Here is a 19843-nt window from a genome sequence, read left to right as displayed (position 1 = left end):
TGGAGTTTGGAGAGAGAACCATCTCTATCACCAATAGCAGTTTAGGGTTGGAGAAGTGGAGCAGTTGATGGGGTTGCTGGGAGCTTACCTGTTGAACTGGAAGACTATCAGATTTACCACTAATTGGTGAAAGAGAAATTCACACCCTTTGAAATCTCTCAATATCAGAAACCTTGGGTATGTTTTTGATTACCTCTAAATTTAAAAATAGCATGAGCAAAAATGAAGTAGCCACTTGGAGCAACAAAGTGTGGAAGAAAAATGTGGCCAGCGATGTTTCTGTCTGTGGCTGGACAGTCACTAGGGCTCAGGAATTGCCAGAAGGAGGACACAGATGCCTTATTTTGAATGACAAAGGTCATTTGTATTTATATGGTGCTTTAGAGCTTTCAAAGTGCTTTCACCTAATATCTTTGGGGGGTTTTCCTCCTGAAAAAAATGTACTTCTCACTACAATTATTAAATCAACTTTCTGGTAGGAGTCCTAAATGTGTTCGCTATAAGATAAGTTGGTTTCCACATCTTCTCTACAAAAGGAACAGTTGTAAGGGCAGTAAGTGTGCTCAGTGTCCCTGAGTAGTTAATAAAAGTGGTTTCCTCCCTATTTGATGTTCCAGATCTACAGAGTTGAGGGAGGTCACTGTGGGCTTTGCTGCCGTTCCTGGCCATCCCTCGCTCTGCTTTCTGAGGGGATTTTCTCCCTCCTGCCTTTGTGGGGACAGAAGCCTCTAAGTCAGCTCTTAAATACCAGCTTCAGCTAGCCGTCCCCAACATTTTTCCATCTACAAGACCGGCAGATGGCGCTGCAGCAGTTCTATCCACTGCACCTACACTCTACCCAGTATCAGGGAAGCAACAGGAGCACATTCATAAGATGAGGGAATGAGAGTCAGGGAGAAACTCACTCTGTGTGTCTTCTCTCTCTCTCTCTGTCTCTCACACACACACACACACACACACACACACACACACACACACACACACTACACAGTTGTAGTAGTTTGGGGTCTCCTCAATGCATGGGAGCCCAGGTACCTCCTGACTTAGCACTCCTGCGCAATTTACAGCTCATCATAACCACTTCATTCATTCATTCATTTGTTCATTCATCCAACAAATATTTACAGAGCATTTACATTATGTTGGCACCAGGAATCCAGTGATGAACAATATGCTATCCTTGTCCTTAAGGAATAACCAGCCCATCCTATAAACTGTTATCCTCAACTTTCTCCAAACCTCAATACTTTAAATGTGTATTTGGATATGAGGTCATCTTCTCAAAACCTAGAACAGATGCTGAAGTAAAGCTCCCTAATTAATGGTTCTATTAAAACATGGAAGGGGTGCCTGGGTGGCTCAGTTGGTTAAGCGACTGCCTTCGGCTCAGGTCATGATCCTGGAGTCCCGGGATCGAGTCCCACGACGGGCTCCCTGCTCAGCAGGGAGTCTGCCTCTCTCTCTGACCCTCCCCCCTCTCATGCTCTCTATCTCATTCTCTCTCTCAAATAAATAAATAAAATCTCTAAAAAAAAAAAAAACATGGAAGACAAGAGCATTTCATGCTGCTTATTCTTCCGGGGGGGAGACTGAAAATTCACATTTCACAAGTCAAATGGTGATACAATACTTTAATGTCAGAAGGTTTATACCGACTTTTCAACTTTTTTGTGATCTCGACTCAGTGTTTTATTGTAATGGTTATGCAAACCATTACAAGAACTTCTTAAAAAATATCCAGGCAGCCATTATTATTATCTCTATCTGAAAGGAGGGGAAACCGAGGCTCTTAGAGATAAAATAAATTCCCCAAGTTTATCCCGTTAGGAAGTGGCAGAGCAGGAGTCACTCCTGCATCGATGCATGACTACTGCTTCCCCATGTAATGATGAACTGTTTTTGCCCCTCAGGCCAGCCCCATCAGGCACTGGAGTCTATCTAGTCACTCTGGTCCACTCCAGCAAGAACTCCGCTCCAGCAAGAACTTTGCTCCTGCAACAATCCCTTTTTCTCTTACATTATCTGGTTTTTTTCCATTAGCGTATACATATGTTATAATAGTTTCCATTTTTAAAAAACAAATAAACAAAACAAAACCCCCTTGCCCTGGGGGCGCCTGGGTGGCTCAGTTGTTAAGTGTCTGCCTTCCGCTCAGGTCATGATCCCAGGGTCCTAGAATCGAGCCCCACATGGGGTTCCCGGCTCCACAGGAAGCCTGCTTCTCCCTCTCCCACTCCCCCTGCTTGTGTTCCTGCTCTCGCTCTCGCTCTCTTTGTCAAATGAATAAGTAAAATCTCTAAAAAAAACAAAAACCCAAAAAAACAAAAAAACAAAGAAAAACAAAAACCCTTGCCCTGAAGTCCTCCTTCAGCTACTTGTTCATTTCTCCATTCCTCTTTAATTTATAGAAAAACTTCTTGACCTGTTGTCTGTATTCACCACCTCTGCTTCCTCATCTATTCTTTTGGACTCACTCATTTGGAGCTATCATCTCTATTCCACTAAAATGGATCATTCAGGTTGCTAAATCCATTGCTTAGTTCTTAGTCCTCACCATACTTGATTGCTCAGTAGTATTAGACACCGACAAGCACTCTCTCCTTCCTGAAACATTCTCACCCCAGTGCCTTCTGATTTCCTCCCCGTGCACCTGCCGCTCCCTGAGTCTCGTTTGCTGGCTCCTCCTCACCACACCTCTAAATGCTGGGGGCCTCAGGGTTCAGTCTTCAGCCCTCTTTTCTCTTTTATCTATACTTGCTTTGGTGCTTTTCAGTGGTTTTGGTCCTAGTAGACCCAATGCCCCTTTGTATAATAAACCTCTTATAATACCCTCTGTACTGTCTTGTCAGGAAGCAGCTCAGGGAATCTGCAGAGGCATTTATAATTTAACACCAAGGCTCTTTCATTTTAGAGAAATAAAGTTAGGTGTAACTTGAAGATAAATTAATTATGCCACTTCCTTATATTGAACACTTGGTACTATACTAATAATAAATGCTCTCATAACATTTAGTTAACCCCAAAATTATTATAGTGATGTCAGCAGGGCTGAAGTCATACTCATTTTGAGTTTCTCTCCCAGTACTACTTAGTGCGTGACTTTGAGACCTATACTCTCTAATTGTCAGTTTCCCCCTTAAAGGTTTATTGATCCTCAAAAGAGCAAATGAAATGAAACCAATAGCTAACTTTTTTTTTTTAAGATTTTATTTATTTATTTGACAGAGAAAGAGAGAGCACAAGCAGGGGGGAGCGGCAGGCAGAGGGAGAGGGAGAAGCAAACTCCCTGCCGAGCAGGAAGCCCAATGCAGGGCTTGATCCCAGGACCCTGGGATCATGACCTGAGCCGAAGGCAGCTGCTTAACCAACTAAGCACCCAGACACGCCAATAGCTAACATTTCATAAGCACTTGTGCTAAGTAAACATGGTCCGAAGTGCTTTCTTGACTTCCCTTAATCCTCACAACAACTTTATGAGCTAGTCACTAGAATATTTTCCACTCTATACATGGAAAAACTGAGGTTCAGAAGAGCTTGAGGAAATTGCCTGATGTCCTAATGTAAGTGGTGGATCCAGAATTAGTGTCTGCCTTTGGGGTCTGCATTGTCAACCATTACTCTGTGACACACAGCATGTGGTAAGTGCTCAGAAAAAGTTAACTATTATTATTAATAAAAGGTAATTCAACATTTCCCCTTCCCATCTTAATAAATAACTAGTCTTTGGAAATGTGAAATACAGGTGTAAATTTGAATGATTGGCAACTTTGCCTATTTTCTGTCATAATTGTGCTGGTTATATATGTTTTCTTTTTTCCCAGGACATGGTGACCCAGGCATCTCCATATCTGTTTGAAGCTACAGAAAAAAGATTCTACTTCAAGAATGTTGCCATTTTGATTCCTGAAAAATGGAAGACAAAACCTGAGTATGTGAGACCAAAACTCGAGACCTACAAAAATGTGAGAATATCAAGTTCTTTTGTTCAAATTCAATCTCCTTCTCTGATTCAGATTTTTTTTCATCAAAATATTCTAGAATCAAATGAAGTTGTTTCAAAATCCTCCTATGTGAATAAGGTCAATTTATTTGCTGATGTTGATGTGGGAAACAAAGGCAGATGAAAAATTACAATTACTAAGTTTCCTTTCTACCTACAGCCCATTGATAAGTCCTTAAAGCAGGCAGAATGACATTCCTCTAGGGGATCAACTGCCTCCATGTTGATACTTTGCTAAGGGCAAAAGGCAACCTTAGCCCAACTTCCAGGACCCCCTAAGTCTACTTTAACATATAAAAATTCCTTTGGAAACTTCCTTTATCTCTACCCCCCAAGATACATGTAGGCAATCATCCCCCAAGCATATGACCTACCAATATACATCTGAAGGGTCTCATGATTGAGTTTTTACTAAACAGTAATAAATGACCTTTCCTAACAATAGCTAGCCCCCTCAGGATCCTGGAAACCTTGTTTCCAAAATACTGGGGAGGCTTATACTACCCCTAACCCCCTCTTTCTGCCCATGGGTCCTGTCCCAGTGCTTTAATTAAACTGCCTTTTTGAACCAAAGATGTCTCAAGAATTCTTTCTTGACCATTGGCTTCGAAACCTAATGTCTTTCCTACACCAATATTTTGTAATAATGACTTTTTATTAAATTTAAGGCTGATGTTCTAGTTGCTGAACCAAATCCTGCAGGTAATGATGAACCATACACGGAGCAGATGGGAAACTGTGGAGAAAAGGGCGAAAGGATTCATTTCACTCCTGACTTCCTAGCAGGAAAAAAGTCAAATATATATGGATCACAAGGTAGGGGTAGAGATAAAATATTCTGCTATATTTCTCAGAATTTAATAATTTTATGTTCAAAGTAGATCAGCAGTCAACATGATCTGAGTAAGCATATATAAGCAAAACAAACTATTGTAACTTTCACTTAAAATAGGGAATCAGAATAGTGCATTTTTCAGTTAAAATTTAATTTCTTCATATTTAGGATACATGTGTAAATGCAGTATTTTTAATTTTTAGAGATTGTTATCGGGTAATATTAGTATGATATAATAACTGTAAGATAGTTTAATATGTATTATTAGGTTTCTATGGATCTGTGGTGGGGGTGGGAAACATCTAAACAAATTAAACCTCCTGCCTGCAATTCAGGTAGTAGCCACCAGATGACAGAGATGCACAGTGCTAAATGGATTGTTAAACTGCAGATGCTGTTGAGTAGGTGTGGGATGGGACTCAAGAACGTGCATTTTTAATAAGCTCCCAGATGATGCTGATACTGTGAGGCCATGCACCCCACTTTGAGTACCAGACAGAATATCTTGGATTTCAGCTCTCAAAAACCCGTGACTAAAGAAAAAGTCCAATTTTCCTTCACAAAATAAACTATCATTCCCATATGAGCTATTTAGAGCAAACTTTGAAGAAAATATTAAAAGAAACAAGCCATGGAGTAAACATAATATGTGCTTTCCAAGTATAATCAAATATGATTAGCTTTAGATAATTAGGTTAACTAATAACTAGCACTAGGTTTCTTCACTATCTTGAAAAGATTAGAACCAGTTTGATTTTCTTCATTTAAATGGGCAAGGCAGAGAAAACAAACAAAAGAGTGCTAGCACCTCCATACCCCACCCCCAAATACACTAGAACACTGACAGACCTTATCAGAAAGAGGTGTCAAACAAATATACCTCTTGGTTGTTCTTTTACAACACTCCATCTCAATTCCATAACAAATAGAAAATTTCCAACATATGGCTCAATATGTGTTGAACTGATTTACCTAACTGCCCCCTTCTACTCCTGAGTCCACCTTAGCCATCATGGTCACCACATAAAATGTCATTCCTTTATAATCTTTCCTTTCTGTATTGTGACTCCATGCCTGCTCCCCAACAACCTACTCTTCCCCTTAAGAGGGCATCAGCTATTCCCCAGCACTGATAGAATAGTCTAAATCTTCAATGTGATATACTAGGTCTTTCTGAGCATGTACCCTCTCATTTAACCTTCCAAATTCAGCCTATCTAGGAATTTACATTCCAGAAAAACTGAGCTGAATATAAGTCACTAAGGTTCATGCAAATTTAATAAATACTCACTGAGTAACTATTAAGTTCTAGGCACTGTTGCCAAGGCAAGACAATGAAGAAGTCATGGTGTCTGTTCTTATGGAGACAAGTGTCTAGTGCAAGAGACTAGCATGTAAGCAGCAATGAAAATATAACATGATAAGTTCAATAATGGAATATAATGAAAGTGCACAGGAGGGGTATTTGGACTAGTTTGAGGATGTCAGAGGCTTCTAGGTGGCTATAAGCCTGATTTTGAAAGAAAAGTCGGACTTATCCAGACAGAGAGAGGGAGAGAGTATTCTGAGCCAGAGGAAAAATACATGAAAAGAACCAGAGATGAGCAAGAGCATGGTGTGACTCTAGAAAGTAAAAGGAGTTTAGGGATTCACTGTGATTTGGAGTTTTGGAAGTGGCTTAAGAACAGCAAGAAATATGGCTACAGAGAGGAGCAGGGTCTGGATCATCAGGAACCTTGTATGCCATGTTGAGAAATTGGATTTAACCTGAGCACCACAGTGGTGCCACTGAAGACTAGCAATATGGAGGCCAGGGAGTGGCTATTGCAGTGATTCAGGATTAGGAGCAGTAAGACTGGAAAGATGAGACTAGGTCAAAGCAAAAAGGCTGTGGTGTAGTAGGCAGGCCTTGAGAGTTAACCAGATATGAGCCATGAGGGAGAAGGACGTTTTGGGGATGCTGCCCAGGTTGTGAATGCCTCTGGCTCCCACAGCAGCCTGCACTGACTTCCATCATGACACTTATACCACTTGGGATTTAGTTATCTGGTCATCTGTGTCATCTGCTAGACCATGAGCTGTGTAAGGACAAGCCAGTTGTTTCATCTTTGTATGAGTAACTGCCTGGCATTTACTAGCATCTAATTAACATCTGATGAGCCAAAATAAGTAGTTACATTTTAAAGAAATGTGCAGTCGTTATTTAATTTTTTCTAAGGAAATCAAACCTTTAGTTGAAAAAAAATTAACACAGCAAAGCATAATGATGTTCGGAAAAATACTTTCTCCCAGTGTGAGAAAATAATTTTGCCATTCTTACTGTAATTGGGTGTTTAAAATATTTTCTTACAGAAAGGGTCTTTGTCCATGAATGGGCTCATCTACGATGGGGGGTATATGATGAGTACAGTAATAATGAGAAATTCTATTTATTCAATGGAAGAAGAGAGGCAGTAAGGTATGTATACTTTGATTTAACTTTTCCCAAACTATTTTAAATTGCAACAAATTTTTTCAGGAATTGATGATTTTAAAAATATCAGTTATTTCATCTTATTTTTGATCTCTCATTCTTAGTGCCTTCTTTTTCAGCTTCCCAAAATACTTTTGTTCACTTTATAAGTGCTTCAATTAGTTGAATTCTCTACTCTGCAGCTACAAATCATTTGCCTCTTCGTGTGTTTGTGTGTGTACGTGTGCAACTATAAGAAATCTGCAGGTGCTACGTTGAGTGTCTCCATCTTCCTGCATCAGAATCAGGGACATAAACAAATCTAATGTGATTCTTCAGTGACTTCAGGGCAGAATGATATCTATGTGGACTTCATCAGTATGAATGGGCCTGGGAGGGACTGTAGAACTTAAAAGAATGACAATCCAAATATTAAAACAAAACAGAATTTATCCCAGTTAAAAAAAATTTTTTTTTCATTCAAGAGAGAGAGAGAGTGAGAGCATGAGCAGGGGGGAGGGGCAGAGGCAGAGGGAGAAGCAGACTCTCCACTGAGCAGGGAGCCCGATGCAGGACTCAATCCCAGGACTCCAGGGTCATGACCTGAGCGGAAGGCAGACGCTTAACTGACTGAGTCACCTGGGTGTCTCCATCCCAATTTAAATTAAACTTTCTGTGGTGTCAATAGAAAGCAAACTGAATACTTGTAAAGTACTCTTGGCTGCCATCATTTTATGAGTGAGCTCAATTTCAGTGAATATAAACTTCTTTAGCACAAACAGGAAAGACAGGGAACTTCCTAATTTACTTTAAAGAGCTAGCATAACTCAGATACTAAAACCTGACAGGGGGGGCACCTGGTTGACTTTTTAGATGAATGGTAAAGAAAATGTGGTATATATATTATATATTCCATTATACATATAATATATTCATATTCCATTCAAACTTTGTTATATGGAATGGAATCATATATTCCATCATATATAATATAATGTTAATATAATATATATAAAATGGAATATACACACACACACACACACATATACATATAATGGAATCCTACTATTCAGCCATAAAAAAGGAAATCTTGTCATTTGCAACCACATGAATGGAGTATAATGCTAAGTGAAATAAGACAGAGAAAGACAAATGCTATATGATTTCATTCATATGTAGAATTTAAAAAACAAAACAAATGAGCAAAGGAGAAAAAAAGAGTGATAGAGAGACAAACCAAGAAAGAGACTCTTAACTAACTAAATAAATTGATGGTTACCAGAGGAGGTGTGGGTGGGGGAATGGGTGAAATAGGTGATGGGGATTAAGAAGTGCATTTGTCATGATAAGCACCAGGTAATTAAGATAAATAAATAAAATTAAATTTAAAAAATTTTAAAGTAGGGGAAACTCTAAGCAATGTGAAAATCAACATGAAGAAAACAATAGAATCCTTCTAAAAGGGTTTAAAGGAATATCAAGATAAATTGGGAGACCTTCAATTCATGGAAGATGTAAATTCAACCCACATTAATATACAGGTTTTATGAAACTATTTAAAATGCTAACAAGATTTTTAAAAAGAATAATAGTAATAATAAAGGGAAATTCTACTTATTGAATTTTAAATATACACTAACACTACATTAATTAAAACAATGTGGACTGACAGACACATATATAATAATTTATTATTTAATACAGCTAGAATTACAAAGCTATGAGGAAAGGCAGAATTTCTTAAGATATCAGGACAATTTTTAAATGTGTGGGGAAAAAATTAATAGACTCTCCTTCAATTGGATAGACTCATTATATATAGAATAGGAAAAACTAGAAGAATATTAACTCTTTTGTGGTGAAGGTCTTTCTATACATTCAAGAGTTGGAAAAAGACATAACTAAAAGAATAACAAATTTGGCAACCTAAGAATTAAAATTGTTGTTGTAAACAAATCAAACAAACTAAATAAAAAGGTAAAAACAGAACAAAGTATTAGAAAAATTAAGAAACCAGGCTTTTAAGAGCTGAGTATTGTAACTCGTAATGAACTTTCAAAAACCATAAGGAGTACAGGAACACTCTAACAGAAAAATGGACACTGGAGAAGAATAAATAATTCACCAAAGAAATAAAAATGGCTGATAAACATATAATAAATGTTCAGACTTACTAGTAATCAAAGAGGCACAAATTTGACAAAGAGGAGAATCTCAGTGGGATGAGCACTCCCATAGATGGCTGTTAGAGGCATGAATTGGCTGTTAGAGGCATGAATTGGCTGTTAGAGGCATGAATTTCCTGGAAAGCAATTTGATGACACATATCAAATCTGTGAAATTTTTCTTATTCTTTGATCCAGTAATTTCATGTTTAAAAATCCATTTTAAGGGGTGCCTGGATGGCTCAGTTGGTTAAGCATCTGCCTTCAGGTCAGGTCATGACCCCAGGGTCCCGAGATCAAGTCCGGAGTCAGGCTCTCTGCTCAGTGGGGAGCCTGCTTCTCCCTCTCCCTCTACCTTCTGCTCCCCCTGCTTGTGCTCTCCCTCTCTCTTTCTGTCAAATAAATAAATACATACATACATACATATATACATAATAAAATCTTTTTAAAAATCCATTTTTTTAGTGTATCAACAGACTTTAAAATGTTCAAACTTTTACTCTGGGAATCAATTCTGCAGCAAACTTGGAAACTGTCAAAACTTTATGTGAATTTTTATTTATTCATTGAAGTATTACTTTTAGTACTGACAAATTGGGGAGAAAGCAAATAAATAATTTAGACTAGATTTATATTATAGTATCAAAACATACAGCTATTAAAATCACATTTAAAAAAATATTATGAATTATAATAATATATTAAAATCTTAAATATGCTAATACACCAAGTTTTTTAAAATCAGGAAGCAAAGTTATATGTGCAATGTTATGCTGATACATAGAGAAGAAAATACTTCAACATGTTAACAGTAGCTTATTTCTGATGGTGGGACATGATTTTTTCCTTTTCTTCTTTATACTCTTGCTATTTTACAAATTTCCTATAGTGTTCATATATTGTTTATATACTCAAAAAATAAAATGTTGGGTAAAAGCAGTCCATTTATAATAGACACAAACTCATAAGCATATAAGGAAAAATCTAAATTACCTATGAACATTTAAGAACTATGTAAAAATTGTACGATATAAACTAACTGGAAAAGAAAACCAGGGAATGTCTGCAAGCCTTTTAAGGGAAACAAAAGAGAGCTCCTGATTTTCTAGGAATGAGGGTCCTAGATGAGGAGGTGGCTAAGGTCTTGGATCCTTATTAATTCTGATGACAGTCATAAGCCAGACTTAGCTTTTCTGCTGCATAGAAACAAATTTGGAGGGGCGCCTGGGTGGCTCAGTTGGTTAAGCGACTGCCTTCGGCTCAGGTCATGATCCTGGAGTCCCAGGATCGAGTCCCACATCGGGCTCCCTGCTCCGCAGGGAGTCTGCTTCTCCCTCTGACCCTCCTCCCTCTCATGCTCTCTGTCTCTCATTCTCTCTGTCTCAAATAAATAAATAAAATCTTTAAAAAAAAAAAAGAAAAGAAACAAATTTGGATACCGTTTCGGGAACCCTTCAAATACTTTTGGGCAAACAAAAATGACACTGATGTGGATTTAATAATTTTGTCATTTAAGGTGATATATTTGTTCATTGAAATACAAGAGGAAGTTGTAGACATCAGAACAACCTGACCACAGAGTCTAACCCTCTGAAATGATTACAGCACCTAAACATCTAATCTTAATATATTCTCAGATGTTCGACAGGTATTACTGGTAAATATGGAGTACAACACTGTCAGGGAGGCAGCTGTACCACCAGACCATGCAGAATCGACACAGCAACAGGGCTGTACAAAGAAGGGTGTGAGTTCCTACCTTCTAGATACCAGACTGAGAAGGCTTCCATAATGTTTTCGCCAAGTATTGGTTCTGTAAGTACCCTGTTCTTCTTTTTCTTTCTTGGCACTTATGAATTTAGTGAGGTTCTTATCCCTGATTGCTGCAAGAAAGGATCAAATTTTAGGAAATCACCAGTGAGCAGTTGATTCTCTGTGGGACAAGCTGGGAGTACAAAATCAGGGATAAATTCATATCTTCCCCCTCTGCCTTCCTTAGGTCCATTCTTGCAGCTCCATTATCTCCCTCCCACAAGCTTGGAGTTTCAGTGCTTAGAATTACTTCAAATATCCTTAAAGGCAGACAAGCACAAAAATTTTTAGTTAAATAAGAAATATACCCAAGAGGATCAGACACTTCTTTTTATTTCTTAACAAGAACATGATCAGTAGCCTTAAATTTAACTTACAGAGATCTTTTCAGCCTGCATATTTGCTTTTGGTTGGTTAACTGAAATTTTCTATATTTTTAAGAGCATTGGTGAAGGAGCTTGTAAGGAGTCTGTACATAGTTTTAATAGGTTTAAGTAGTTTTAAAATACTTTCTAATGTTTTGGGGTTTTTTTAATGACCAACGGGTCATAAAATAAACTTGACAAATTATCCTTATTAGTGCTAAATATACATTTTGGCAAATCTGCACAAACTAAACCTAAATGCATCAGTTAATCACTGACTAAAGTCAGTGGAGAGACTTTGTGGGGAGTCTCTCATCTTTCAACCTCTTATATAAAATTATGTTTTCCTTTTGGAATAGAGGGTGAAGTAACTTGTAAGAGTTACTGGTGGCATAAGTTTTTAAAATGTGATGTGCCATGGTTCAAAAGGCCCATTCTTCAGTCTGGCTTTGCCGTCCATTTCTAGACTTAATCAGAAATTATCAAGAGGGGGATGCCTGGGTGGCCCAGTTGATTAAGTGTCTGCATTCTGCTCAGGTCATGATCCCAGCATCCTGGGATTGAGTCCCGCATCAGACTCCTTGTTCAGTGGGGAGTCTGCTTCTCCCTCCGCCTGCCACTCCCCCTGCTTGTGCTCTCTCTCTCTGACAAATAAATAAATAATCTTTTAAAAATTTTAAAAAATAAATGTATTTGTTAAAAAAATAAAAAGAAAGACACTTTCAAGAAGGGGCCCAGATTTTGTGTTTTAAATTAACCACAAAGTTAAATTTGATGTACAGTCAGGTTTGGGAACCTCTGCAAGTTTTTCAGATCCCCTGCTAAAATAGAGCCTTATGATATCATGGAAACACAACCAAAATGACCTGGGACATGCAAATAAAGAGGAAAATAAGTGTTTTACAGCTAATGATTACTTTCTAAATTACTAGAATCTTGGATATTTAGTCTGTTTAATTGAATGATAATATTGTGAATAGTAATCTGAGAGGAAGAATGAGGTTATATATTCTTTGCATACTGTGGCTCCTTTTTTAATCCCCCAAATGCTAAGATATAAATGCTTAATGAAAGGGGAGGAAACTATCATTTATCGGCTGTGTTCGTATGGACCCTATTCCATATGTTCTCATGTAATTCTTGCATAATAACTATTGTCCTTCTGTAGATTAAAAAAAAAAAAAACCTGACATGCGGATTTTAGGGTTACTTAAAAAACAACAAACTTATATTAATGAGCTTTTATTATGTGTCAGACACTAAACCAAGTTTTGAGGAAGCAAAATTTAATGAGACAATTTTCTGCCATAGATGGGTTTATAGCCCAATAAGTGTACTAACAATGTTAAAGGGGTCTTACTGAAGTATCTCTAGGGTACTGTGAAGGCACAGGGCTGAGTGAAAATTCTTTGGAGGGGTAGGAAATGAGAAAACATTTTGAAAATGACCTTTTGGCTGGAACATGAGGGTAAAGTTCACAATGCAGGAGACAGAGGAAGAGGAATTCCTTGACAAAGTGGGAAACCATGAGCAAAGGCAAGTTTGAGAATTTACGGATTACAGTAGGGGGAAATTAGAGACTTGGAATGTACAGCCAGAGTGAGGCTGGAGAGTGAAGCAAAATCTAAACCATGGAGATTGCTACTTGCTATGTGAAAAAGTCCAGAAATAGTGTGTGAGCAATGAGGAGCCACCAAAGGGTCTTGAGCAAGGGGTAAGAAAGAAGCTGTTCTTGGAAACTATGGAGTGGACCAACTGGAGGGCAAACAAGATGGAAAAGTCAGATAGGAGACCAAAATAGTCTGATACAGGGACCATGAGGATTTGAATGACGGAGATTCCAACGGAGAAGGAGAAAGATGATGAACTGGAGAGATAGTGAAATAGATGGCTCTTGGTTATTTTGTAGAGGGAAGAAGATAGGATTTCCTGATGTAGGTGCCTGGGTGGATAGTGGTGACATCAAGTTAGAAAATACATGAGGAGGAGGAGCAGAGTTAAAGGAAAGGTGGTAAGTTCAATTATGAACACATGAAGGTTGAGGAGCCGGTGGGACATCTTAGTGGAAAGAGCTGGAATGCAGGGTGTTGGAAAGTGAGTGGGAAGTAAGGAAGTGAGTGGGACGTAAAAGGATGGAGAAATAAGATGGTACTAGCAGAGAAATGTTAAGAAGTGGGTGGTTTGAAGACAGTGGCGACAGCTTGAAATGACAAATTTGAGAAGTAGGAAGGAAGCCAGGAGCAGATAAATAGATTGCTGAGTAGTACTAAGGGTCCAATGAGGTTGAAGATGTGGTATGAGATAGGAAGTCTGAATTATGACTGTGAATTTCCCCAGCAGTGCCCTGCAGCGATTGTGGGATTAAGCCAAATTTACAGGTTAGCAGGGCAGACTAGGAAGGAGGACAAGGGATTTAAATATCCTTCTCTACTGTTTATCTCTATAATTTTATTGACAATTTCAGGTGGTTGAATTCTGTACAGAAAAAAACCACAATAAAGACGCCCCAAGCCCGCAAAACCAAAAATGCAATCTCCGAAGCACCTGGGAAGTGATTAAGGATTCTGAGGACTTTAAGAAAACCACTCCTATGACAACACAGCCACCTGCACCCACATTCTCATTGCTGCAGATTGGACAAAGAATTGTGTGTTTAGTCCTTGATAAGTCTGGAAGCATGTCGGTACGCTCACTGGGTCTTGGTCGTCAGGATGCTGCTCTCACATTTGTGTATGATAGGATCTGGACCACAATTTGTAACAGGCTGGGAATAAACGCAACCCTGAGTCAGAACAGTCACCACAATGACATTACCACCAGAAACACCCACTTCAACTCTATTCAACAGAAATTCAGCAGCAAGTGTCTCATTTGCCAAATTAAATTAGCTTTCAATTTATGAGCAAGATCTGCTGAAGTACATAGCCTTGACATTTTTTAATGTTTCACTGACAATATGTACGTTTTTGGAACTATTATCAAAGCAGTAATAATCTAACTAAAGCCTAATCTGGCTTGATCTTTTAGGGCTATTCAAACAAAGGCCCTAAAATTCTACCCAAAGATGCTACTAATCATAAAGGACAAATTTAATATGGAAATTTAATTTAATATAAAGGCCCTTGAATAAGCTTGTAGTCATTTACTCGATGTTAAGGCAGCCACTTCCAAATTTCCTCTACCCTGTTTTGTTATTAGTCTGCTCATCTAAACTCAACCTGACTGCTTTTCTTCTACTTCTCCATTCAGAATGATGACCGCCTTAAACGACTGACTCAAGCTGGCAAACTTTTCCTTCTGCAGATAGTTGAGCAAGGGTCCTGGGTTGGGATGGTGACATTTGACAGTGCTGCCTATGTACAAAGTGAACTCGTACAGATAAACAGTGCCGCAGAAAGGGATGCGCTCACCAAAAGCTTACCGACAGTGGCCACAGGAGGAACATCCATCTGCTCCGGGCTTCAATCAGCATTTGCTGTAAGACAAGTTCCCCCGTCATTTGTCAATGTTTACAATTTCTGTTTCCCTAAACTTATCTCCGTTTTCAACAAAATTAAGTCAAGTTTTCTCTAATATTTAAGTTCTTTCATAATAGAGCGCCTACCTACCTTTCTAGGTTCCCGTACCAGGGACTCTCTTCCAGGTGTCCTATGTCTCAGCAACTTGGATCGCTTGTCCTTCGGCGCTTCCACACCTTTGCCAGGCTCCCCACTTAGAATACTTTCTCCTGCCTCTTCTGTCCTTCAAATCACATTCATTCTTCAAAGATTCATCTCAGACATCACCTACTTCTGGACATCTTTCCTGATTCTTTCAACTGTACAGAATCACTCTTTCTACATCCTGTGAACTTTAACAAAAAATTTCTTATGACTTCTAGGCTCTTATGTATGATTTTCTAATCACACGCTTCACTCAAGCAAAATTTCATTAGGGATAGGATTTATCTCTTTACCTCCCAGGCTGCTGCACAGTATCTTTTATACGGAAGGTTCTCAATAAAATTGAATTATTTGAAAGCACCTGATGCTTATTTGCTCCAAATACATAATCCAATATTCCATAGTTATTTAGAAGATATTTACCCCATGAAAAAAGAATAAGAGACTGAAAAAAACTGGCTGATTAAGGTCTCAGAATCTCTGTGGCATCTTGGGCAGGTCAGCCTTCTGCCTGATGGGGGGCACAACACGTCCATGCGGCTGTTCCAGATTCCCAAGCAGCAGCAGGAACATTTAGTTTCCAGCTCACACTATTGCATGTGGACAACAGACAACCATTTCCTCAAATTCAGTTTGTCCCCTGAGACCTTTTATTCCACCTTGAAATTCAGTTCCCTAAAATTGATTTCCACTGTATGCACAGTAGGCTGCAGAACCCTTGTCCAGGCCTGTGTGCATCTGGATTCTCTTGCCTCTGCCACTTGCCCAAGCTTTGATTAAAGAAGCAAATGAGGGAGGGGAACGGACAGTGAAATCGCTGACATGTTATACTAAATTCCTGCTAAGCAAAACCTTAGGGGAGATGAGTAATGCCAGATGGCCTGGTGGTGAGGCGAGAACTTCTGGTTCTGCATTTTCCACTTAGATGGGTGAGAGAGAGTGTGAGAGATACAACTGGAATTTAGATGCTCCTCCTGCCCAATGGAGTCCAGATGTGGGATGGGAGGAGCTTGTGTGTGATGAGGGAAAGAGCCTTGCATACTAAACTGTCTCAAGTTCTCCGCTGGTTCCTGCTGCAGAGCCCCTGTCAGGTCTGTTCTGGGCTCCTGTGTCTGCTGAGGGGCCCACTGGACTTTGTTCTCTGGGCTTGATCAGGGCCCAGTCCTCTTTCCTGGCTGACTCAGCCCCACCCTGGCTCTCACTATTGGAGCAGAGCCCAAACACTCCCTTGTCCTCCATCCAGCCCCTGAGCAGACTGAACACCCCTTAGCCTGTATAGTGAGATGACCTGTTCTCTTGTCTGCGGACTTCTGTCTTTCCTGTGGGATATGTGGGAATTTCTACACATTTTCTACAACACATAGCAGTGATCAGGAGTAGGACAACGGAATCCAAATTAAGCCCTTTTCCCTGGCCTCTCAGCTTGGTCAGATCAAGGCCATGGCCATGGTTGAGAGGATCCTGGGCTCTGGGCTCTTCAGTCTCTTCCCTTATGTGGCAGCCCCTCTCAGAGTTCAAATAGAGTGCAGCACAAGTCCCCTATGCTCTTAGCTTTCCTTTCAACCTACTTAAGATGCTTTCCTTTTCTGACAGTCTGGTCCAGAGAAGAGAGGTTACTTAGGCTTGATTGCTAGTTTTCCCTTCTTCTGGGTCTCTCCTTCTACTCTTTTTAGGGGAAGAGTGGACTCTTGCCTTCCACTTCTGAAACGAGTAACACTATTTTTTTAATCTAATTTTCCTTCTATCATAATCTTATCCAACATTGGTAAAAGGTGTGTGCTTTCTACACAATGTAAAAAACTATAATCTGTGTTAATCAGGAATAGTTGAAACATAGATGTCATAGGACAATAGGAGCTGGGGTTAATAGGAACAAAATTATTTGTTAATCAGAGGGAATATTAAAAATGTTAATATCTCATGTGACCTAGGTACTTACCAGTCAGAACCAATGCCAACCATAAACAACTGGTATGGTCAGATGGTGAATATCAAATGGTGAATATCATATAAGCTAAATCTACCCTGCGTCTAATATCTCCCAAATATTATACCTATTAATTGAAGGTGGTTTCTGAAGGCATCTGGGAACCTCCAAAATCCTGTCAAGGAGAGAACATATGAAGAAAACTAGAAAAACCTCCTTTGCTGCTTCCCCAGTGCTGTCTATCCCTGGAACTACCCTGTATCCTTCTTTACAGAGCCCGCTCTGCAGTAGGGTAACCAAGAGAAAAGACTACTGTCAAGTTCCATGAATGTTGCTGATTTAAAATTTTATCATTTCGGGCGCCTGGGTGGCTCAGTTGGTTAAGCAACTGCCTTCGGCTCAGATCATGATCCTGGAGTCCCGGGATCGAGTCCCACATAGGGCTCCCTGCTTGGCGGGGAGTCTGCTTCTCCCTCTGACCCTCCTCCCTCTCATGCTCTCTGTCTCTCATTCTCTCTCTCTCTCTCTCTCAAATAAATAAAATCTTTAAAAAAATAAAAATAAATAAATAAATAAATAAAATTTTATCATTTCAAGACAGAGAGATATTTGACCATTCTCAGGCACTTTTGTTCATTCCCTCTGGGATTTCTCTTCTCATTCCCTTTAAATGCAGTTCTCCCAAACCCCTTGGCCACCCTGATAACTCATGCCCTGCATTATGTTCTTAGGTTATTAGGAAGAAATTCTCAACAGATGGATCTGAAATCGTGCTGCTGACCGATGGGGAGGACAACACTATAAGCTCGTGCTTCAAGGAGGTGAAACAAAGTAGAGCTGTCATCCACACGGTTGCCCTGGGACCCTCTGCAGCAAAAGAACTAGAGGAGCTGTCTAAAATGACAGGTGAAAGGTGGTCTGCTGCTGTTGTGTCCCACTGAATTATCTCTTCCACTGGACTGTGAGCTCCAGTGAACTGGGGAGAAGGGGAAGGGTGGGACATATAGAGAGAGGGGTAATCTTATTAACCAACTACCTGCCTTTACCTCTAAATGACCATTAGAATTGACTCTACCCATTTCTTTTAAGGCCTCCATTCTAGGATTATGGCAGTCTGAAGGAAGATGGGATCAGCACAGCACTCTAGTTAGGACTCAGGTCTCTCTTCCCAGACACTTTGTAAGGACTGCAAAGAATCTAACAGGTTAGCCAGGAACCGCTCTCTTCCAGTTGGCAGCTGGCTTAGAGACCCAGGGAGACAGGTGACAAGCCACTAACTATATAACACCACGATACAAGTGCTCTATTAACAGTAGAAAGCACAGCAGAATAGAAAGTCTTTGACTTTATTAAGGGGAGGAGAAGGTCCAGAAAGGTGACATCTAAGTCGACACTTTAATAAGGAGTAGCAGGGGAAGAGCAAAGGGCCTGGTGAACCACACAGAAGGTCACTCTGAAAATGTAGAAAACAATGCAGTTTCTCCATAAAACATTAATATATTAAGCTTCTAACTATCATACACAAATGGTTAAAATAGATTCCATATGTGCCTGGCTTCTTTAGCAGAGTAGGTGGGCACAATTTTTTTTAACTTAGGGCCAGTATTATGGATATAAATTATTATGCTGAGTTGCCTCCTGAGGCAGCTAAAATGACAGGACTGCTTGTTTCTAATACTACCTGCTTTAGGCTGGGTTTCCTAGAAGTAGAGCCTGAGACAGGGATTTGGGCGCATGTGATTTATAGAGGGAGAGCTCTCAGGAGAACAGGAGAAAGGGAAGTAGGACGAGGCAGGGGAAGGACCCAAGCACAGAAGTGGACTTAGGGTCTAGCTGAAGCCTACCCCTACAGGGGGCTCTCAATCTGGAATTGCATCACACACCTGGTACAATCTTGAGGCAAAAGGGCTGACCTTTTGTACCACTGTGTCCTTCAGTCAGTGGCTGTGGACAGTCAAGGCAAGGTGGAGGTGAGGGAGCATGTTATTTCTCCAGCAAGCATAGCCTCTTTTGGTAAGGCAATTCTCCGGGAAAAGGGGCAGTTATATGCCATTAGCAGCTAACACTTAGAGCAGCTGGGGAGAGATTCTCTTGCTTAGGTAAGGGTATCTGGGTGGAGCCCCAAGAGAATTACCAAAGTACTTACCTTAAACTTTGTATGGCATTAATAGTTTAAAAGTGCTTTCACATCAACTATCTTAGTTACACATGTTCTAAATAGCCCGAGACTGAGAGACCTGGTGTATAATCTATTTTTTACTACATATTATACTTTTCTATAACTGTCCCTTGTCAGCTGTTATTTCTTGCTGTTGTTACATACACATGTTTTATGATTTGGGAGAAAACCCAAAAGTCAAGCTTGTTAAGATTATGTCTAAAATAAGAATAAATCAATAGGCTTGGAATAAGGCTTAATGAATTCTCTTTTTGAAGTGTATGACCTTTAAAACATGAAATTTTATGCTATTAGTTTTGACTAATCAGAGATTCATGGCTGCTTTGCAGATAATTGACATAGCTGGGCAACTGAGATGTTGTTGAAGCTATTATTTAGTAGGATTAAAAACTTGGTATCGACTTCTGAATTAATCTGGATGCCTATTTGATGTTGATTGATACTTT

General features: G+C 39.6%; 2 protein-coding genes across 2 annotated transcripts in view; one reads left to right on the top strand and one right to left on the bottom strand.

The window, feature by feature from the left end:
- Nucleotides 1–19843, bottom strand: part of ODF2L (outer dense fiber of sperm tails 2 like) — a 282358-nt gene that overhangs the window by 110901 nt on the left and 151614 nt on the right. The window contains exons 2-4 of the mRNA XM_035018119.1: nucleotides 15238–15479; nucleotides 15051–15104; nucleotides 11212–11335 (exon numbers count right to left, since the gene is read on the bottom strand). The gene's annotated coding sequence lies outside the window, so the exon portion shown is untranslated. The remainder of the gene's footprint in view (nucleotides 1–11211; nucleotides 11336–15050; nucleotides 15105–15237; nucleotides 15480–19843) is intronic.
- The window catches only part of CLCA1 (chloride channel accessory 1), a 30497-nt gene that overhangs the window by 1326 nt on the left and 9328 nt on the right, over nucleotides 1–19843 (top strand). The window contains exons 2-8 of the mRNA XM_035018126.1: nucleotides 3822–3962; nucleotides 4669–4816; nucleotides 7188–7293; nucleotides 11090–11267; nucleotides 14094–14312; nucleotides 14879–15106; nucleotides 17950–18124. Coding sequence (XP_034874017.1) covers nucleotides 3822–3962; nucleotides 4669–4816; nucleotides 7188–7293; nucleotides 11090–11267; nucleotides 14094–14312; nucleotides 14879–15106; nucleotides 17950–18124 — 1195 coding nt within the window. The remainder of the gene's footprint in view (nucleotides 1–3821; nucleotides 3963–4668; nucleotides 4817–7187; nucleotides 7294–11089; nucleotides 11268–14093; nucleotides 14313–14878; nucleotides 15107–17949; nucleotides 18125–19843) is intronic.

Source organism: Mirounga leonina, unplaced genomic scaffold (genome assembly GCF_011800145.1).
Source record: "Mirounga leonina isolate KUSES-001 unplaced genomic scaffold, KU_Mleo_1.0 Mir_173, whole genome shotgun sequence".
In the NCBI taxonomy this organism is placed as follows: domain Eukaryota; kingdom Metazoa; phylum Chordata; class Mammalia; order Carnivora; family Phocidae; genus Mirounga; species Mirounga leonina.
This window is presented reverse-complemented; position numbering and strand designations above follow the sequence as displayed.